The 14,596-nt window shown below is 54.8% G+C and overlaps 1 protein-coding gene across 1 annotated transcript; it reads left to right on the forward strand.

The window, feature by feature from the left end:
- The first annotated feature begins 1,012 nt into the window (after positions 1 to 1,012).
- CDX2 (caudal type homeobox 2) lies at positions 1,013 to 4,718 on the forward strand. The gene is made up of 3 exons (XM_075050408.1): positions 1,013 to 1,529; positions 3,501 to 3,646; positions 4,551 to 4,718. Exons 1-3 carry the CDS (start codon positions 1,013 to 1,015, stop codon positions 4,716 to 4,718), a joined length of 831 nt encoding a protein of 276 aa, XP_074906509.1.
- The last annotated feature ends 9,878 nt before the right edge of the window (positions 4,719 to 14,596 follow it).

The raw sequence follows: 14,596 nt of genomic DNA on the forward strand, positions 1-14,596 counted from the left end.
GAATGGCCCCGCGGGGTGGTGGGCTCCGGGGCAGAGGCGGGTGGTCCCCTGGCTCGGTACCCAAGCCCCTGCGGACGGAGGGATGCTCGGGCATCCCTCGAGCAGTGGGTCCCGAGGGCAGCGGGTGTTTTAAGCGAAGGTGCCCCCGGTACCGGGGCCCTCGGGAGTCTGGGGAAATGGGGGGGGGTGGGCAGCGCCTGCCTTCGAAGTTCTGCAGGCGCCCACTCGGGGGGGAAGGAGGCAGCACCCTAGGAGGGGTGGGGGGGGTGGGGGGATTTCTCCTCTTACCTCTCCTTCATCGCCCGTGACCGAGTGGGAGCGGGTGGGAAGCGCGTTAGAAAAAGCAGTAGGCCGTCGCGGTGGGGTTTGTTGCTTAAAACAACGGCGACAAAATGGCTTTGTGGATTTTTAATCAAAAACTCCCTCCTCCTCCGCCCCTTCCCCCCCCCCCCCCCCCAGCCCCAAGCACGGAGAAGAGCTGGTTAAAGTGCTGCCTGCAGATCGGCCGCCATCCCCGGCTCCCATATTCCCACCCTCGCCCTTAGATCTCCCTCCCTGTCTTTTGCAAGTCTCTTGATTTCATCCTTTGAACCTGTGATTGGAGGTTAAAGTGCACCAGGTTGCAATGGAAGGAGGAAGCTCTTAAACAATAAAGGCTTGAATATTTAGCTGTGATCAGGTCGCTGCCCTCTCCTTATCTTTTTAAATGCAAATCGTCTTTTAGGGGTAGTAGCTATATACCCAGCGCCTCTCCACGTCACCTGCCTTTGGTGTGTCTGGGCCATTCCCTAATAGAGCCTTGTAAACAATCGTTAATCATGTAAGTGCTGCCGGCCCATTGCATTGGGACCGGGAGCGCGGAGCGCAGCTCGGGGCCGCGGTCCGTCCCCCCCCCCCGCCCCTCTCCCCGCTCCCCGCTCCCCGCCCCGGGCAGCCCGTCCCCAGGCAGCGGGCGGGTCGCTGCCAGAGCCCCGAGCAACATGCCGAGAGCCACCGCCGGGGCTCCGCCAGCATGTACGTGAGCTACCTCCTGGAGAAAGACGGGCCCATGTACCCCGGCCCGGTGCGACATTCGGGGGGGCTCAACCTGACGGCGCAGAACTTCGTGGGCGCCCCGCAATACGCCGACTACGGCGGCTACCATGTGAACCTCGACGGAACCCAGTCCCCCGGGCCGGCTTGGCCGGCGCCTTACGCCGCCCCTCTCCGCGACGACTGGGGGGCTTACGGCCAAGGGGCACCGCCGGCAGCCCCCTCCGTCCACGGCCTTAACGGCGGCTCCCCCGCCTCCGCCGTGGCCTACAGCCCCGCCGAATACCCCCCCCACCACCACCCGCACGCCCACCACCACCACCACCACCACCACCACCACCCTCCCCACGCCGGTCCCGCTCCCCACTGCTCCGCCGGGGTCTCGCAGCCCCTCGCCGCCGCCAACGCCGCCCCCGAGCCGCTCTCCCCCGGTGGGCAACGCCGCGGGCTCTGCGAGTGGATGAGGAAGCCGGCGCAGCCCCCGCTCAGCAGTCAGGGTAAGAAGGGGGTCGGGGAGGTCGGGGTTTGGGGGGGCTGCTCCGCCGGGACGCGCCGTCGGTGGGGGGGAAGGAGCCCCGAAACCAGCCCGCTCCTCGGAAGAAGCCGGGGATGGGGGGGGGCAGCCGGTCCCGGTGGGCCCTTGCCCGGGAGGAGCGGGGTGGAATGGGCCGGGGATCCCGAGGAAAAAGCTCGCTCTCCCTCCCGCTGCTCCGCTCCTCCGCTTATAGCCACTTCGAAGATTTTTATAACCAATTATAGTCATATAAATCATCGGCCGGTGTCGCTCCGCATTCGTTTCTGAGTCACTGGGCGCCTACCCTTTATTAAGGGCTGCCGTGCGACCGGGCCTCCCCTTGCCGTTGCCCACCGACCCCTCCGGGCTGTGTCGTCCGGTGGGGCCGGGAGGTGCGAAGGCGTGCCCCCCCCGACACCCCCCCAGCCCGGGTCCGCCGCCGGCGGGGGGGCAGGACGGGTCAGGCCGTGGCCGGCGCCGCGCTCCCTTGTGATGTTAATACCCCGCAGACCCTCTCTTTTATTTCCCCCCCCCGCATCTGCCAGGGGAGATGAGTGTCCCCCCGCTTTGCTACACGCCTTCCACGACTGTTGTCTCCCCCTTTTTTTTTTTTTTAGTCTTTTTTGGTCTTTTTTTTTTAATATTTATATCTCGGGGCCGAAAAAAAAGGGTGGCGGCTCGTAATAAATGACGACTGCTGGCATTTCTCTCTCATCCCCTGCCTTGAGCGACGGCCGGCGGGGCCGGTGGGGGCTCCACGGGCGGGTGGGGGGGGGTCCCGGCCACTCCCACGACCGTGTCCCCTCGTGGGGAAGCCCCGGTGCCCCGGTACCGGTCGCTGGCACCAGTGACGCCCCGGGTGGCGATGGCGGTGGAGCTCTCCCAGGCCCGTCGCTCTTCCCACAGCAGCCCGTGGTGTTCCCACAGTTTGGGCTTGTGCGGTGGTGGCCGGTCCCTTGTCTCCATTCAAATTCTGCCTTTGGAGCCAGTGTTTATGTTAATGTGCAAGGCTGGGGGGATGAAAGCGCCTGCCGCCATTTGTTCAGTAGTGGTAATTCAAACAGAATGTGGCTGTCATTAAGGCTTTGAGAAGGGTTTTTCTTTGATAAGATCTCCTTGTCCTGCATTGTTTGGGATTGTGTTCCCTATTCACTGGCTCTGGGGAGTTTTCTCTGATCAGGCTTGTATCTTTACAGGGTGCTTTTGTTGTGGTTTGCAGAGAGTTTACCTGAACAAAGTTAGCCTGCCAGCCATTAAGCACCTTGGGGGCAGAGACTCCCCGCCTGGGCTCCCAGGGGAACGGGAGGGACTGGGACACAACCAGTTAAACAAGAAACCCTCGGGAGAAAGGCGGCCAGCGGCAGCCGGCTGCCGCTCGCCTTCGGATTTCCTCGGGTTTGGGTTTTTCGGGGAGGGCGGTGGGGGGGGTGAGGGCTAAAATTGCACGTCGAGCTTCCAGGGTCACCGAGAAGTCGCTGTAGCCGCTGGCCCGGGGCCGGGGGAGAAGCGGGGGGAGCCGGGCCCCCAGGGGCCCCCGACGGCCGCTCCTGGTTCTCGGCGCTTAACTCGCTGTTTCTCGGCTAGAAACGAAGCCGCCGGGCCCTGAACGGGGCCTTTTCTTGCTTTTCCCTTTACCTTTCTCTTTGTAAAAATAAGTTTGTTCTGGGTACGGAAGGCAAAACAAAACCGAAAGCCAACAAGTGCACAAGAAAGGTGTCCCAAGCGCAACGCGGAGGCTGGAACGGGGGCCAAGAGCCAGCTCTGGGCTTGTCCCCACAGCTGACACACCGCGGGGTTCTGTCCCACGTCCCCCAGTGAAGCCCCGGGCAGGCAGAGGCTCGCAGAAAGCCGGGGAGGCCTGATCCTGCTCGCCCCGCACCTTCGGAGGGGAAAGCCGCGCTCCACGCAGCCCCTTGGGCTCTGCCTTTCCCAAGCCCGGCTTTGTTCCCCGCAGTTAAAACCAGGACGAAAGACAAGTACCGCGTCGTGTACACCGACCACCAGCGCCTGGAGCTGGAGAAGGAGTTTCACTACAGCCGCTACATCACCATCAGGAGGAAAGCGGAGCTGGCCTCCAACTTGGGGTTGTCGGAGAGGCAGGTCTGTCCCACCCGTGACCCTCCCCACGCCCGCCACGTGTGGCCGGGATGTGTGTGTGGGGGGGATGCGCAGGGGGGTGGGATGCGCGGGGCAGGGTTGCGCGGGGCAGGGTTGCGCGGGGCAGGGTTGCGCGGGGCAGGGATTCGCGGGGCAGGGATGCGTGGGGACAGGGATGTGCGGAGGCTGGGATGCGCAGGGAGCTGGGATGCGCAGGGGGCTGGGATGTGTGGGGACAGGGATGTGCAGGGCCGGGACGCGTGGGGGCCGGGACGTGTGGGGGCCGGGACGCGTGGGGGCCGGGACGCGTGGGGCCAGGGACGCGTGGGGACAGGGACACATGGGGACAGGGACGCGTGGGGACAGGGATACGTGGGGACAGGGATGTGCAGGGGGCCGGGATGCGTGGGGACAGGGATGCACGGGGCTGGGATGCGTGGGGACAGGGACGCGTGGGGACAGGGACGTGTAGGGACAGGGATGCGTGGAGGCAGGAATGCGCGGAGGGAGGGATGCGCAGGGGGCCGGGATGCGTGGGGAAAGGGATGCGTGGGGAAAGGGATGCATGGGGACAGGGATGCGTGGGACCAGGGATGCGTGGGGACAGGAATGTGTGGGGCTGGGATGCGTGGGGACAGGGATGCGCGGGGCCGGGATGCGTGGGGACAGGGATGCGTGGGACCAGGGATGCGCAGGGGCTGGGATGCGCAGGGCCCGGGATACGTGGGGACAGGGATGCGGGGAGACAGGGATGCGGGGAGAGAGGGATGCGGGGAGACAGGGATGCGTGGGGATAGGGATGCGCAGGGGCAGGGATGCTCTCCCGCTGCACCCCTCCCCACTCCCGTAGTGGGTCATCCCCGCGAAACCCCCCTCACTCCCCTCTCCCCCCCTCCCTCCCCGGCAGGTGAAAATCTGGTTCCAGAACAGACGAGCGAAGGAAAGAAAGATCAACAAGAAGAAGCTGCAGCAGGCGCAGCCCGGGGGCGCGGAGCCCCTCAGCCCCGGCGCCCCGTTGCAGGGTCCCGCGGCGGGGGGGGCCCCCGCCGGGCTGGGTCCCGCCGCCCCCCAGTGACAACGGCCACGGCGGGGGGGGGGGGAGACTGTTGGGGGGCATGGCCGCGGCGGGGCCGGGCCGGGGGGGGCACGGTGGGAGCAGCCCCCCTATGCACTACACGGCCCCGCCGTGTGTGTACAGATGTACAGTGTATGTGTCTCGTCGTCCCGGGGGAAGCGTGGCCATGGCTTTATTAATATTATTATTATTATGTTTGGGTGGGTTTGTTTTTTTGTTTGTTTTTTTTTTTGTTTTGTTTTTTACCCTGGAGTTTTGTTAGGTAAAAGGGGGGCACTGCCTGTCGGTCAACCCCCCGGTGAATCTCAGGGATCGGTCAGAAAGACCTTAGAAATGTTGTTGGGCTAACGATGAATTTTAACAGGAAAAAGAAAAAATTAAAGCACATTTTTTTATTTTATATCTTATTTTATTTTCTTCTTATAACCGTGAATATGCAAAACGTTCATCCTGCCCTAAGGGCCAGAGCAGACAAGATAAGGCACTGTTTAAACGTTCAGAAGTGAATTGCTTAATGTTAGGCACTTGTAAAAGAGCCCATAAATCCGGTGCTGATAGTCATCCAGCCAGATTTATTAGCCACAGTGCAGAGAAACTGGAAGAATGAAGTCTCCTGTGAAAAAGGTGTCCTGTCACGCTGGAGTGAGGAGCCTTGCTTGCGTGCGCAATGTCCCGTCGGTTGAATTGTGTGCCGTTTCTCACCTCCTTACAATTTTTGCCTTGTTTGGAGGGGGGGGGGGGTCCAGTTAGTTTTCCAAAGTCTCCTTGGTTTTATCAGCTTTACGTAGGCTTCACCGCAGCCCCACCAGGCACAGAAATCCTCGGAAGAGCCCTGGGCTGTACCAGAGCCCACCTTGCACAGGCTGCGGCCCGTTTCCACATTCTGGCTAAATGGTGGGGACCAGGATAGAGATGCCAAACGACTTGTGTAGCCAGAGATGAAAACAAGAAAATTCCAGCTGATTTGACCAAATCGCCCTGGCTGTTTTCCACGTGTACTTCTTACTTACAGCCAAGAGAAACTCCACTGAGAAGCGAGACCGTGCAGCCAGGCTGGGGCTGGGTGTTGGGACCAGCTTGTGTGGGCCTGGACCCCGGCAGGGATGGGACCACTGTCCAGCCCCAAACACGTTACGTGGGTTTCTGCCTTTGCCAGCGTTTGGCCCCGTGTTGTTCTGGTTTTCTCATCCAATTTATTTAAGATATTCCATTTGCCTTCTTCGGGGCACTTGCGTTTTCTTTTTTCCTTGCTGACCCTTTTCTCGTCTTTTTGCTGAAAGCCAAATGCCAGCAGGATCTGCGGGACTGCACGGGGAGGATTGGTTTGCCAAGGTCTGGCCCTGTGGACAAGGTAGCTCTCTCTGCCTAGGAGAGCTTGGGGAAATGGTAAGCACCAACCCCAAAGACTCCGCACCGCGTTTTGGCCACGTGTAGCTCCATGGCTAGCTGGGCCAGGGGCTGGGTGCCGGGCTGACAGCGGCCGTGTGGCCGTGCAAACGCGATCCAGGGCTCTTGCTCCTGGGGGAAGACCACGGTGGGAGGCAGCACCTCCAGTGCAGGGAACCTGCTTGATTTTCTGCCTTGTGCGTCATCTCCGAAGCGGGTCTGGCCGGGAGACATGGGTGCAGCACCCAGGCAGTTATGCTCATTGCATGTGGGCTTGACGCACATCGCGTCCTGCTGGGTCCAATGTCCATGGTTCGCTCTGGACCAGAGGGAGGCAGCAGCCAGATCCATCCTTCTTTGCCTCTAAAGGGTCCTCGGATCTTTCTGGAGGAGCTGCTTCCCTAGGGACACCTAAAGCTGAGCAGCACCCAAACGGAGGGGCTTGGCTTTGCAGCACCAGCCTTAACACCAGCCGACAGCAGTTGCACCAGGGATGGCCAAGTTAAAAGAGCTTCGCAGGCACCATGACCCACTCCTTCCTCTGTGCTTTCCCCGAGAAGGCACGAGGGCTCTCGGGGAGGGCAGCCGGGATGCGGGCAACCCCGGGCGGTGCCGTCCCTTCGAGGATGCCCTCTGGCACCCGGGGCCACCCCCGCAGCATCGATCCCCGGCCCGGCTGCTGCCCGAGTTGCTACGCGTTGCTGCGATACGCCTGTCAATAAACCCTGTTTGGATTGTGGAGCAGAGCGCAAGGTTTGTTTGTTTAGTGGTTAGAGGTTCAAAAGTCGGCATTGTCCCACTGCAAACGAGCACAAGTTTTTTCTCCCTAAGGAAAAGCTGGCTGCGGCGAGAGGGAGGGAGAGATATCGGTGGGCCCTTTTATTTGCTTCCAGGAATAATTAATGGCAGCGCGAAAAAAGATGACCACGGAGTTATGAATGGCCATCAATAAGTAAATTAATCACAAAGGATCTGGGGGTGTAAGAGGAGCTGCTTGGCGTGGTTTTGCTGGCATTTCTCCATGCCTGTCGGGCTGGGGTGGCATGGGGCTGGCAGAGCCCAGGGCTCCTCACTGCGATGGTGGCACGCAGCCTGTCCTGGCACCAGCCCGGTCCTGGCAACATTTGGGACAGTTCCTGTAACCCTTCAGCTGTGTGCTCCTGTTGGTTTTAATGCTGAAAGTATCAACATTTCTCTTTCTTGCTTGTAGGACTTTTGAGAAAGAGAGTTGCCCCCTTTGAGGAGAACTGCTTGATGTCCACGAAAGTTTCATGTCTCCAAAAAGTTCATTAGAAACATATAAACAAGCCCAACATGTTTTAAACATCTCCATTCCAGATCTCTTCCCCTCTTTGCTAGCAAACGTTAATTTTCTGAGCTCTCCTCAAATTCTTGACGATGGCAATGCAGAACTCAAATTTCCCGGTGTAAAAAGGAACCGACAGAGCAAATTATATCCACACCCAATTCCAAACATTTCCCCTCTCCCATCCCCAGACAAATAAACCACCAACCTTCCGGCTTCCTTTATATTCCTTGTGAACCATAAAAGAGTGTAAAAGGCACAAACTGGGTATCTAGTTTATTTGGGGGGGTATTTACAGGCACTCGGAGCAGTCCAGTGGCTGGACGATGACATCGAACCAGAAGCACTGTTTGGGAGAGGTGAGCTGGTTGGGGTGACCCCCCACCCAACCCACGGGTGTTTTCACCCCTCGCAGAGCTCCCCACTGTCCTGCAGCAGCGAGCCAAGCCGGACCGATGGGGCACAAAGGGCAGAGCTGCTGCACCTTGCCTGCCTGGCAGGGGCTGGAGCGGGTGTCCTTGGAGAGCCTCTGCCCAGGCGGGGTAAAATCCAGGAAATCAGAAGGTTTGGCCCCAAAATTGCAGGATGGCAATCCCCTGCTCTCCCTCTCTTGACAGATTTTCCTGCTCCTATCACCGTACAGTAAGAAAGCACCTAGGACTCCTTCTCTTGGCTTAGCTCTCAGCCAAGTATAAGAGTTTCTCAAGAAAGATCTTTGATTTGGGGGCAAGAAATGACCATACGTGTCATAGCCCACCATGGGGAGAACAGTAAGGTCCCTAGACAGAGGACTTGGATGGCATCTAAAGCAAATGTCTGCTTCCTCCGATCTTGAGTATCTTCTAGGGGCACGTTAGGTATCCTCAGCCTGATAGCTGAGCACTCTGGATCTGCAGTATGCAGAGAGTAAGCTTTCTAAAAAGTAAAAAAAACCCCACAACCTTATATCAGCAGTAAGCAACAGCTTCAGGGATGTCCCGTACTTTTTGCCCACATGAGTGGCTTCGGTGAGGCAGGCTGTTTCCATCCGTGGGTGAAGCAGTGGCTAGAAGCCCACATCCCAGCCACATAAGAGGGCAGAGCCTGTCCTTCAGAAACTGAGCGGGGTTTGCTATGGGTGACTTAAAATCCTGGCTCCAGAGGGCTGCGTGAGGCCATAGGTTTGTCTTTGCCTCTCCATCAGTGGCTGAAATGGAAGAGGAAATCATGGAGATTACAATTCTGTTGGCACAGCTCTGCTGAGCGCAATGTTTCATAGCCAGAATTCATAACCAGATACTTTCCTTTGGTCCCACCTGGGTAATGGAGCTATGTGCCGAAGTTTAGAGCAGTTACAGCTGAAAGCAAAAGTTGAGTTGATGCCAGAGGAGCAGCGCTGGAGGCCTTCCAGGAGCAAACAGCTCATAAATGGTGAGGAAAGTCAGCAGGACATGAGTCTGCCGAAGGCTCGCCCGGCTGCACAGGTAGCCTGGCAAGAAAACAAGGCCACCTTGGCATGAGAGGGCATGGGATGGGTGGCCTGATGCAGCAGAGGACAAGTGCCAGGGAAGTGCGTGCTAGGAAGCTCCCTAGCAAAACAGCTCTGGTTACTGGTGGAAAGCCATGGCAGAGAAATGTCAGGAACCTCTGGGGACAGCTGGGGCCAAACTCTCCTAAAGCCTTAGCAGCCCTCTGGGCTTTCCTCCAGCTGAGCTCCTCGGTGGAGCAGGACGTTCCCCCTCTCCTCGCTGATAAGGAGGAGCTGCTTCTTCCCCACCTGCCTGTTCTGCCGTGCTGTGACTCAGGTGAACACAGGCAGTTTCTTCTAATTAATGCCCCAGCTTCTGCATTGCCCCCAATTCCGTTCTCAGCTTTTGGCAGTTTCAGAAGTCAAACTTACCTTCCTTGAAAGAGGGGGACAGACACTAAGTTGCAAAGGGACAGGAAAAATTTGAGCTATTCACTAAAACAAATAGTTTGTTGCCAGGAGACTGGAGTCAGAGACCCGGGAATCCCTTTCTAGCCCTGTATTTCTAAATTGAAGTATCATCTATTTGGGGACGACACCCACTGGATCCCCCTGCAGATGCTTTCAAAGTATGGGAAGTATGGGAAAAGAGAGGATGAAAACTCACAGATTACTCTCATTTCATGTTCACGTGGATGTCTAGATACAGATCTGTGGCATTCAGCAGGCCCCAGTCCAATTAACCATTGATTAGAAAGATGGCTGGTAACAGGAACAATTTTCCTCTTGTTCCTAATTTCCTCCAATTATAATAATATCTAACCTAATGAAATATCTAACATAATCTATCTATAATAGATAGCCTATCTAATGTACTGTCTAACCTATTGGTCAAGGGTAGAGGTTTTGATTCAATCCCTCAAATTAATAAAAGTGCATCATTCCCTTTCTTAAAGGTCTTGTGTCCTTCGTAGAATCACAGAATGGTTTGGGTCGGAAGGGACATTTAAAGGCATCTAGTCCAACCCCCCTGCAATGAGCAGGGACATCTTCAGCTTGATCAGGTTGCTCAGAGCCCCGTCCAACGTGACCTTGAATATTTCCAGGGATGGGGCATCGACCATCTATCTGGGCAACCTGTGCCAATGCCTCACCACCCTCAACATAAAAAATTTCTTCCTTATATCTAGTCTAAATCTACTCTCCTTTAGTTTAAACTTCTAACTGCTCATTTCCAACCTGCTGGTCCCTAGCGCTTGAGCTGGACTGCCGACAACTAGACAGATGCCAAAGATAACAACTGGACTGATTATTTGCCTCCTCCTGCCCCTGCACCCAGCTGTAACAGGCGCTATCGGAAAGAAAGCAGTTCTTACAGTGCTCTTCCAGAGAAGACAAGAAGCCACACAGAGCACATGGACCTTCCCTGCTCTCAGCATTCTTCTTCCCTTAGTCAGCCAGGTATTTTTTGGCAGCTGTCGCAAGCTCATGTAGTTTTGCTTTTGAGTCAGATCCTGCTCCCCCGACATGCCTTGTTGCCTTCCACGGAGTCACAGCCTGTCCTTCAGATAACTTGCATAGAGCCAAAGACCTTTGTGAGAGAAAAGCTGCCTTATCTCTGGCATTCTTTGGAAATGGATGGTCCTTGCTGCAGAATGTCCCTTCCTCTGCAAGTGAACGAGACAAGTTTTCAGCCCTGGAAACCGAGATCGCTTGTGGTCTAGTTTTTCTATGCCATGGTCTGACCGTGCAAACAGAAAAATCTCTCAGGGCTGCAAGACTTGCTTGGTCCCTTGCCTGCCTGAGTGACAGCAGAAAGGCCAGTTAGGGCTTCCGACAAGGGCTTGCTTGTAAGCAAGGCCCTGGAGAACGTCTTGCTGCAAAACTCAAATGTTGGAAACTAGGAGCATAATGCAGGAGCCTCCACGATCAGATGTGTCTCAGGATTTTTAAGATCACAATTCGGCATTTAGGCATCTCGAGTGGAAGACGGGCAAGACATGGACACCAGAGACCTTCTGAGCCTCCAAAGGCGTTTAAGCTCCTAAATCAAGCAGGAGTCAAGAGGCACTAGCAGCCAAGATTTTTCTTCCTTCTACCACAGTTTGAAAATGAGCCAATCCCTCTCATGGAGATTGTCAGAAGTGATACAAAGAGCTGTGTAACAGTTAACTATTGAGGTGTCTTTAAAGATAACTCAAGCTTTCAACTACATTTTAGGGAAATTCCAGTCCTCCCCTAATCTAGGGATTTTTTTTGTTGTTGTTATTTGTAAAATTTAAGAACACGAGAGGGAATTTACTTTAGCTCTTGGTCAGAATCACCTCCCATTAGCAATACCAAAGAATTTTTATTCTAGTTTAAAATAAAAATGTGCTGCTTTATGAATCATAATTTGCAATAATAGAAAAAAAATCAAACTGCTCATTTTTCGTGTACATTAAGTGCAGTATATTGTTCCTCTGGCAATAATGTTCATTTTTTAGATCTTCTTTGATCCTCATCAGGATGCTTATATGCATCTATAGATGTTGGGGTAACCACAGTGAGCTGGAAAGGGGTCTCTAAAAACATCTTGCGCAACTACTCCCAGGAATGTAGTGACTCAGAAGGAAAAGCGACTTTCTCTTATCAGGAGCGTATTTCTTCCTCCAGGACTTCAGTCTAGAAACATGATCCTTTTTCTGTTCCCAGTAACGACATCCTGCTCTTCCAAACCAGAGCAACACTTTGGACCTCTCTTTCATTCTCAGTCACTCCCTCACCAAGCTCCCATGGTGGCTCCAAAGGTGTTTTCCATTCTCTGAGGCTTGGCCTCTGCCGACGGCTCCTGCCGGTAAAACATGCCCTGCGTTATCTCTTTGCCTGTGGGCTCATGCTCCTCAACTGGGGCAGGAAAGCACAGCCTCGACACTGGTCCAGCAAAAAGAGCTGCCCGAGCAGGGGCAGCCAGGGCTGACGTGGTGAGGGCTCAGTAGCCCCAGCAAAATCCATGGTGGTCCAGGGGCTGGGGGGATTCTGCATCCTCCCATGCACATCTCACCCCAGGCATCCTACCACGGCACCTGAGAACCCACCTCCTTCCCCTCTTGGCCTAGGAAAGTGATCCTCTATCCTCCACGGGCTGGGAGCTGCCATCATGAGTATCCTGATGCTGGCCCCGTATGCATGAGACAGCAAAATTCAAGCGTAGAATGGGAAAGAAAAGGCAAGAAGGAACTTTTCTGCTTCAGATTTAAGAAGTGCAGGAAGGGGAAGGGCTGGGGCTGCAGTGCCAAGTGCCCCCATGGGCAGGGGGATGCTCGGCTCTCCTTTCCACAGCAGTACCTGCTGCATCCCTGCCGAGAGGGAGCCCAAGCCCAGCTAATGCAGGCAGCAGTGCTGCTCACCCCAACCTGGCAGCTGCCTGCGCCCCGTGAGGTTCCTGTGGTCGCTGGGAAGCGCAGAGCGCTCTGCGATCTGCTCTGAGGTCCAGAGCAAAGGGAGACCCTGCCGAGACGGACATAAGTAAATGCGCCTTGGTAGCTTGCAGAGCCCACAAAAAAAGGTGGGAAAGCATGACAGCCCAGCAGCCACTTGCTCCTTTCCAGCCAGCTCCCTCACTGTGTGCCACTGTGTCGGTCCCTTCCCTGGCCACCCAGCCTGCTCAGCCCACGGGTCCCTTCCTGACAGCCCGGGGAAAAGCAAGGGCCGGCGTGAACTGTTAGGAGCACGTCAGCACAAACCAATGATTCATGCCGGAGGAATCAGCAGCGTGGTTTTATCTGACTTTAAAGGTTTCAAGAAACAGTCCTGACGTTAAATCTGACTCATTATATCTTTCCTTTGAGAACATCACACTCTATGTACGTTGTTTTACGAAAGACACGAGACTCTGCTTTCTCCCAAAGTGGCACGCGCTCAGAGCCCTGCAGCAGTGCTCTTCAAATTCAAGTCAGTCCTCTTTTAGAGGTTCTCAGCCTGGCTCCCAGCTGCTCGCTGCTCTGGCACCCTGCAGCATCAAAACCCGGGACCGGAGTACTCGTCTCACAAAGTCAAGCGCAGTGTAGTGGCATCTCTTCACTCTCATGGCAAGTTTTTGAAGTCATCCAGAACCTGCTTAGATGACAAAAATCTTCCTTGCTGCTGCCAACATGCCCACTTGATAAGCCACAGGAGCTTCAGCAGTCAGACTGCATTCCCACATCTGTCCTAATAAATTCAAAAGTGCCAGGAAAGATTCCTGGGCACTGCAGCTGGATCAGCTGGGTTGGTAAATGGTTAGCATGGTCCACAGCCAACTCTTGGCTTGGACCAGCTATTGCTTGGCCAAGGAACTCCTGGGCATGGTTTGAGAGATAGTACAAGCAAGGGACTCTTCCCAGGACGTGGTTTGGGTACAACCGACCTGTCCTAGAGGGTAGCAGAGAAGTCATCTGCATATGGGCCATTTGGTGACAGCTGGCCTCAGCGCTGAGGAGTGATCTGGGACATGTCCAACTTACAAGTGTAGTTGTAGTCTCAGATTTATAAGTGACATTGAAATCACATAAGCTGGTTCAGGAAAGGCATTCCTTCCCATGCTTTTGTGACAAGTCCTGAATACCTGGAGATGTGAACACACTTACTGAGTTGTCCCAGGGCTTCTACTCCTTTCTGTTTACTTCCTCAGCAGGAAGGCAAAAGCAGCAGAATCAGGGTAGATGCTCCAGCTGTGCTGAAATTATATTACCATGATTTCTGCTGTTATTGCCAAGACGCTGCCCAGAACTGAGCCTGTGCAGTTGGTAGGGCTGAATGGGCAGGATGAGGACACCTGCCAACACCCATTGGCCAACTCCAGCCTCCTGGCACGCTGACCAAGAGCAACCTGAGTCTTCGGCTTCCAGCAGGGAATTGCTACCTGTTTCTTCAGAGCCAAAACTGTTTTCATTGCAGCATCTCTGTGCTGTGGGGCTGAAATGGGCTCAGGAACATGCTCCAGGAGCACGTGCTTTTTGCATCAGGAAGGTCTGGGACCACAGCTGGTCACTTCCAATCTGCAGCAGAGTCCAGCTGTTGTCCCTGTGGTGCTCAACTGCTCAGCAAGTACCTTCTGCTTGCTGCCTGCATCGCCCAGCCCTCCTCTGCTTTGCCACTTCCCTGCCCCCTTCACTTCTCCCTCTGCAGAGACACTACTGCTCTGCAACTGCCTGGCGGGTGGATTCTGGGTGGGAGTCAAGGGTATGTGAGTGAAAGAAAGTAAGAGAGAGAGGGAGAAAGAAAGAAAGAAAGAAAGAAAGAGGGAAAGAGGGAGAGAAAAAAGAGGGAAAGAAAGAAAGAAAGAAAGAAAGAAAGAAAGAAAGAAAGAAAGAAAGAAGATAGAAAGAAAGAAAAAGAGAGAGGAAGGAAGGAAAGAGAGAAAGAACAAAGAGAGCAAAAGAGAGAGGAAGGAAAGAAAGGAAGAGACATAAAGAGAGAGAGAGCAAGAGAGAAAGAGAAGAAAAAGAAAGACAGAAAAAAAGAAAGAGACATATATAAAGAAAGAGAGAAAGAGAAAGGAAAGCAGGAAGAGAAAAGAAAGAGAGAAAGAGAGGTATCTAGAGAAAGAAAGGAAGGAAGGAAGGAAGAGAGAAAGAGAGAAAGAAAAAGAAAGAAAAAAGAAAAGAAAAGAAAGAAAAGGAGATAGAGAGCTATCTAGAGAAAGAAAGGAGAGTAAGAAAAAGGAAAACAAAAGAAAGAAATGAAAAGAGAAAAAAGAAAAGAAAAGAAAAGAAAAGG

Source organism: Buteo buteo, chromosome 18 (genome assembly GCF_964188355.1).
Source record: "Buteo buteo chromosome 18, bButBut1.hap1.1, whole genome shotgun sequence".
NCBI lineage: Eukaryota > Metazoa > Chordata > Aves > Accipitriformes > Accipitridae > Buteo > Buteo buteo.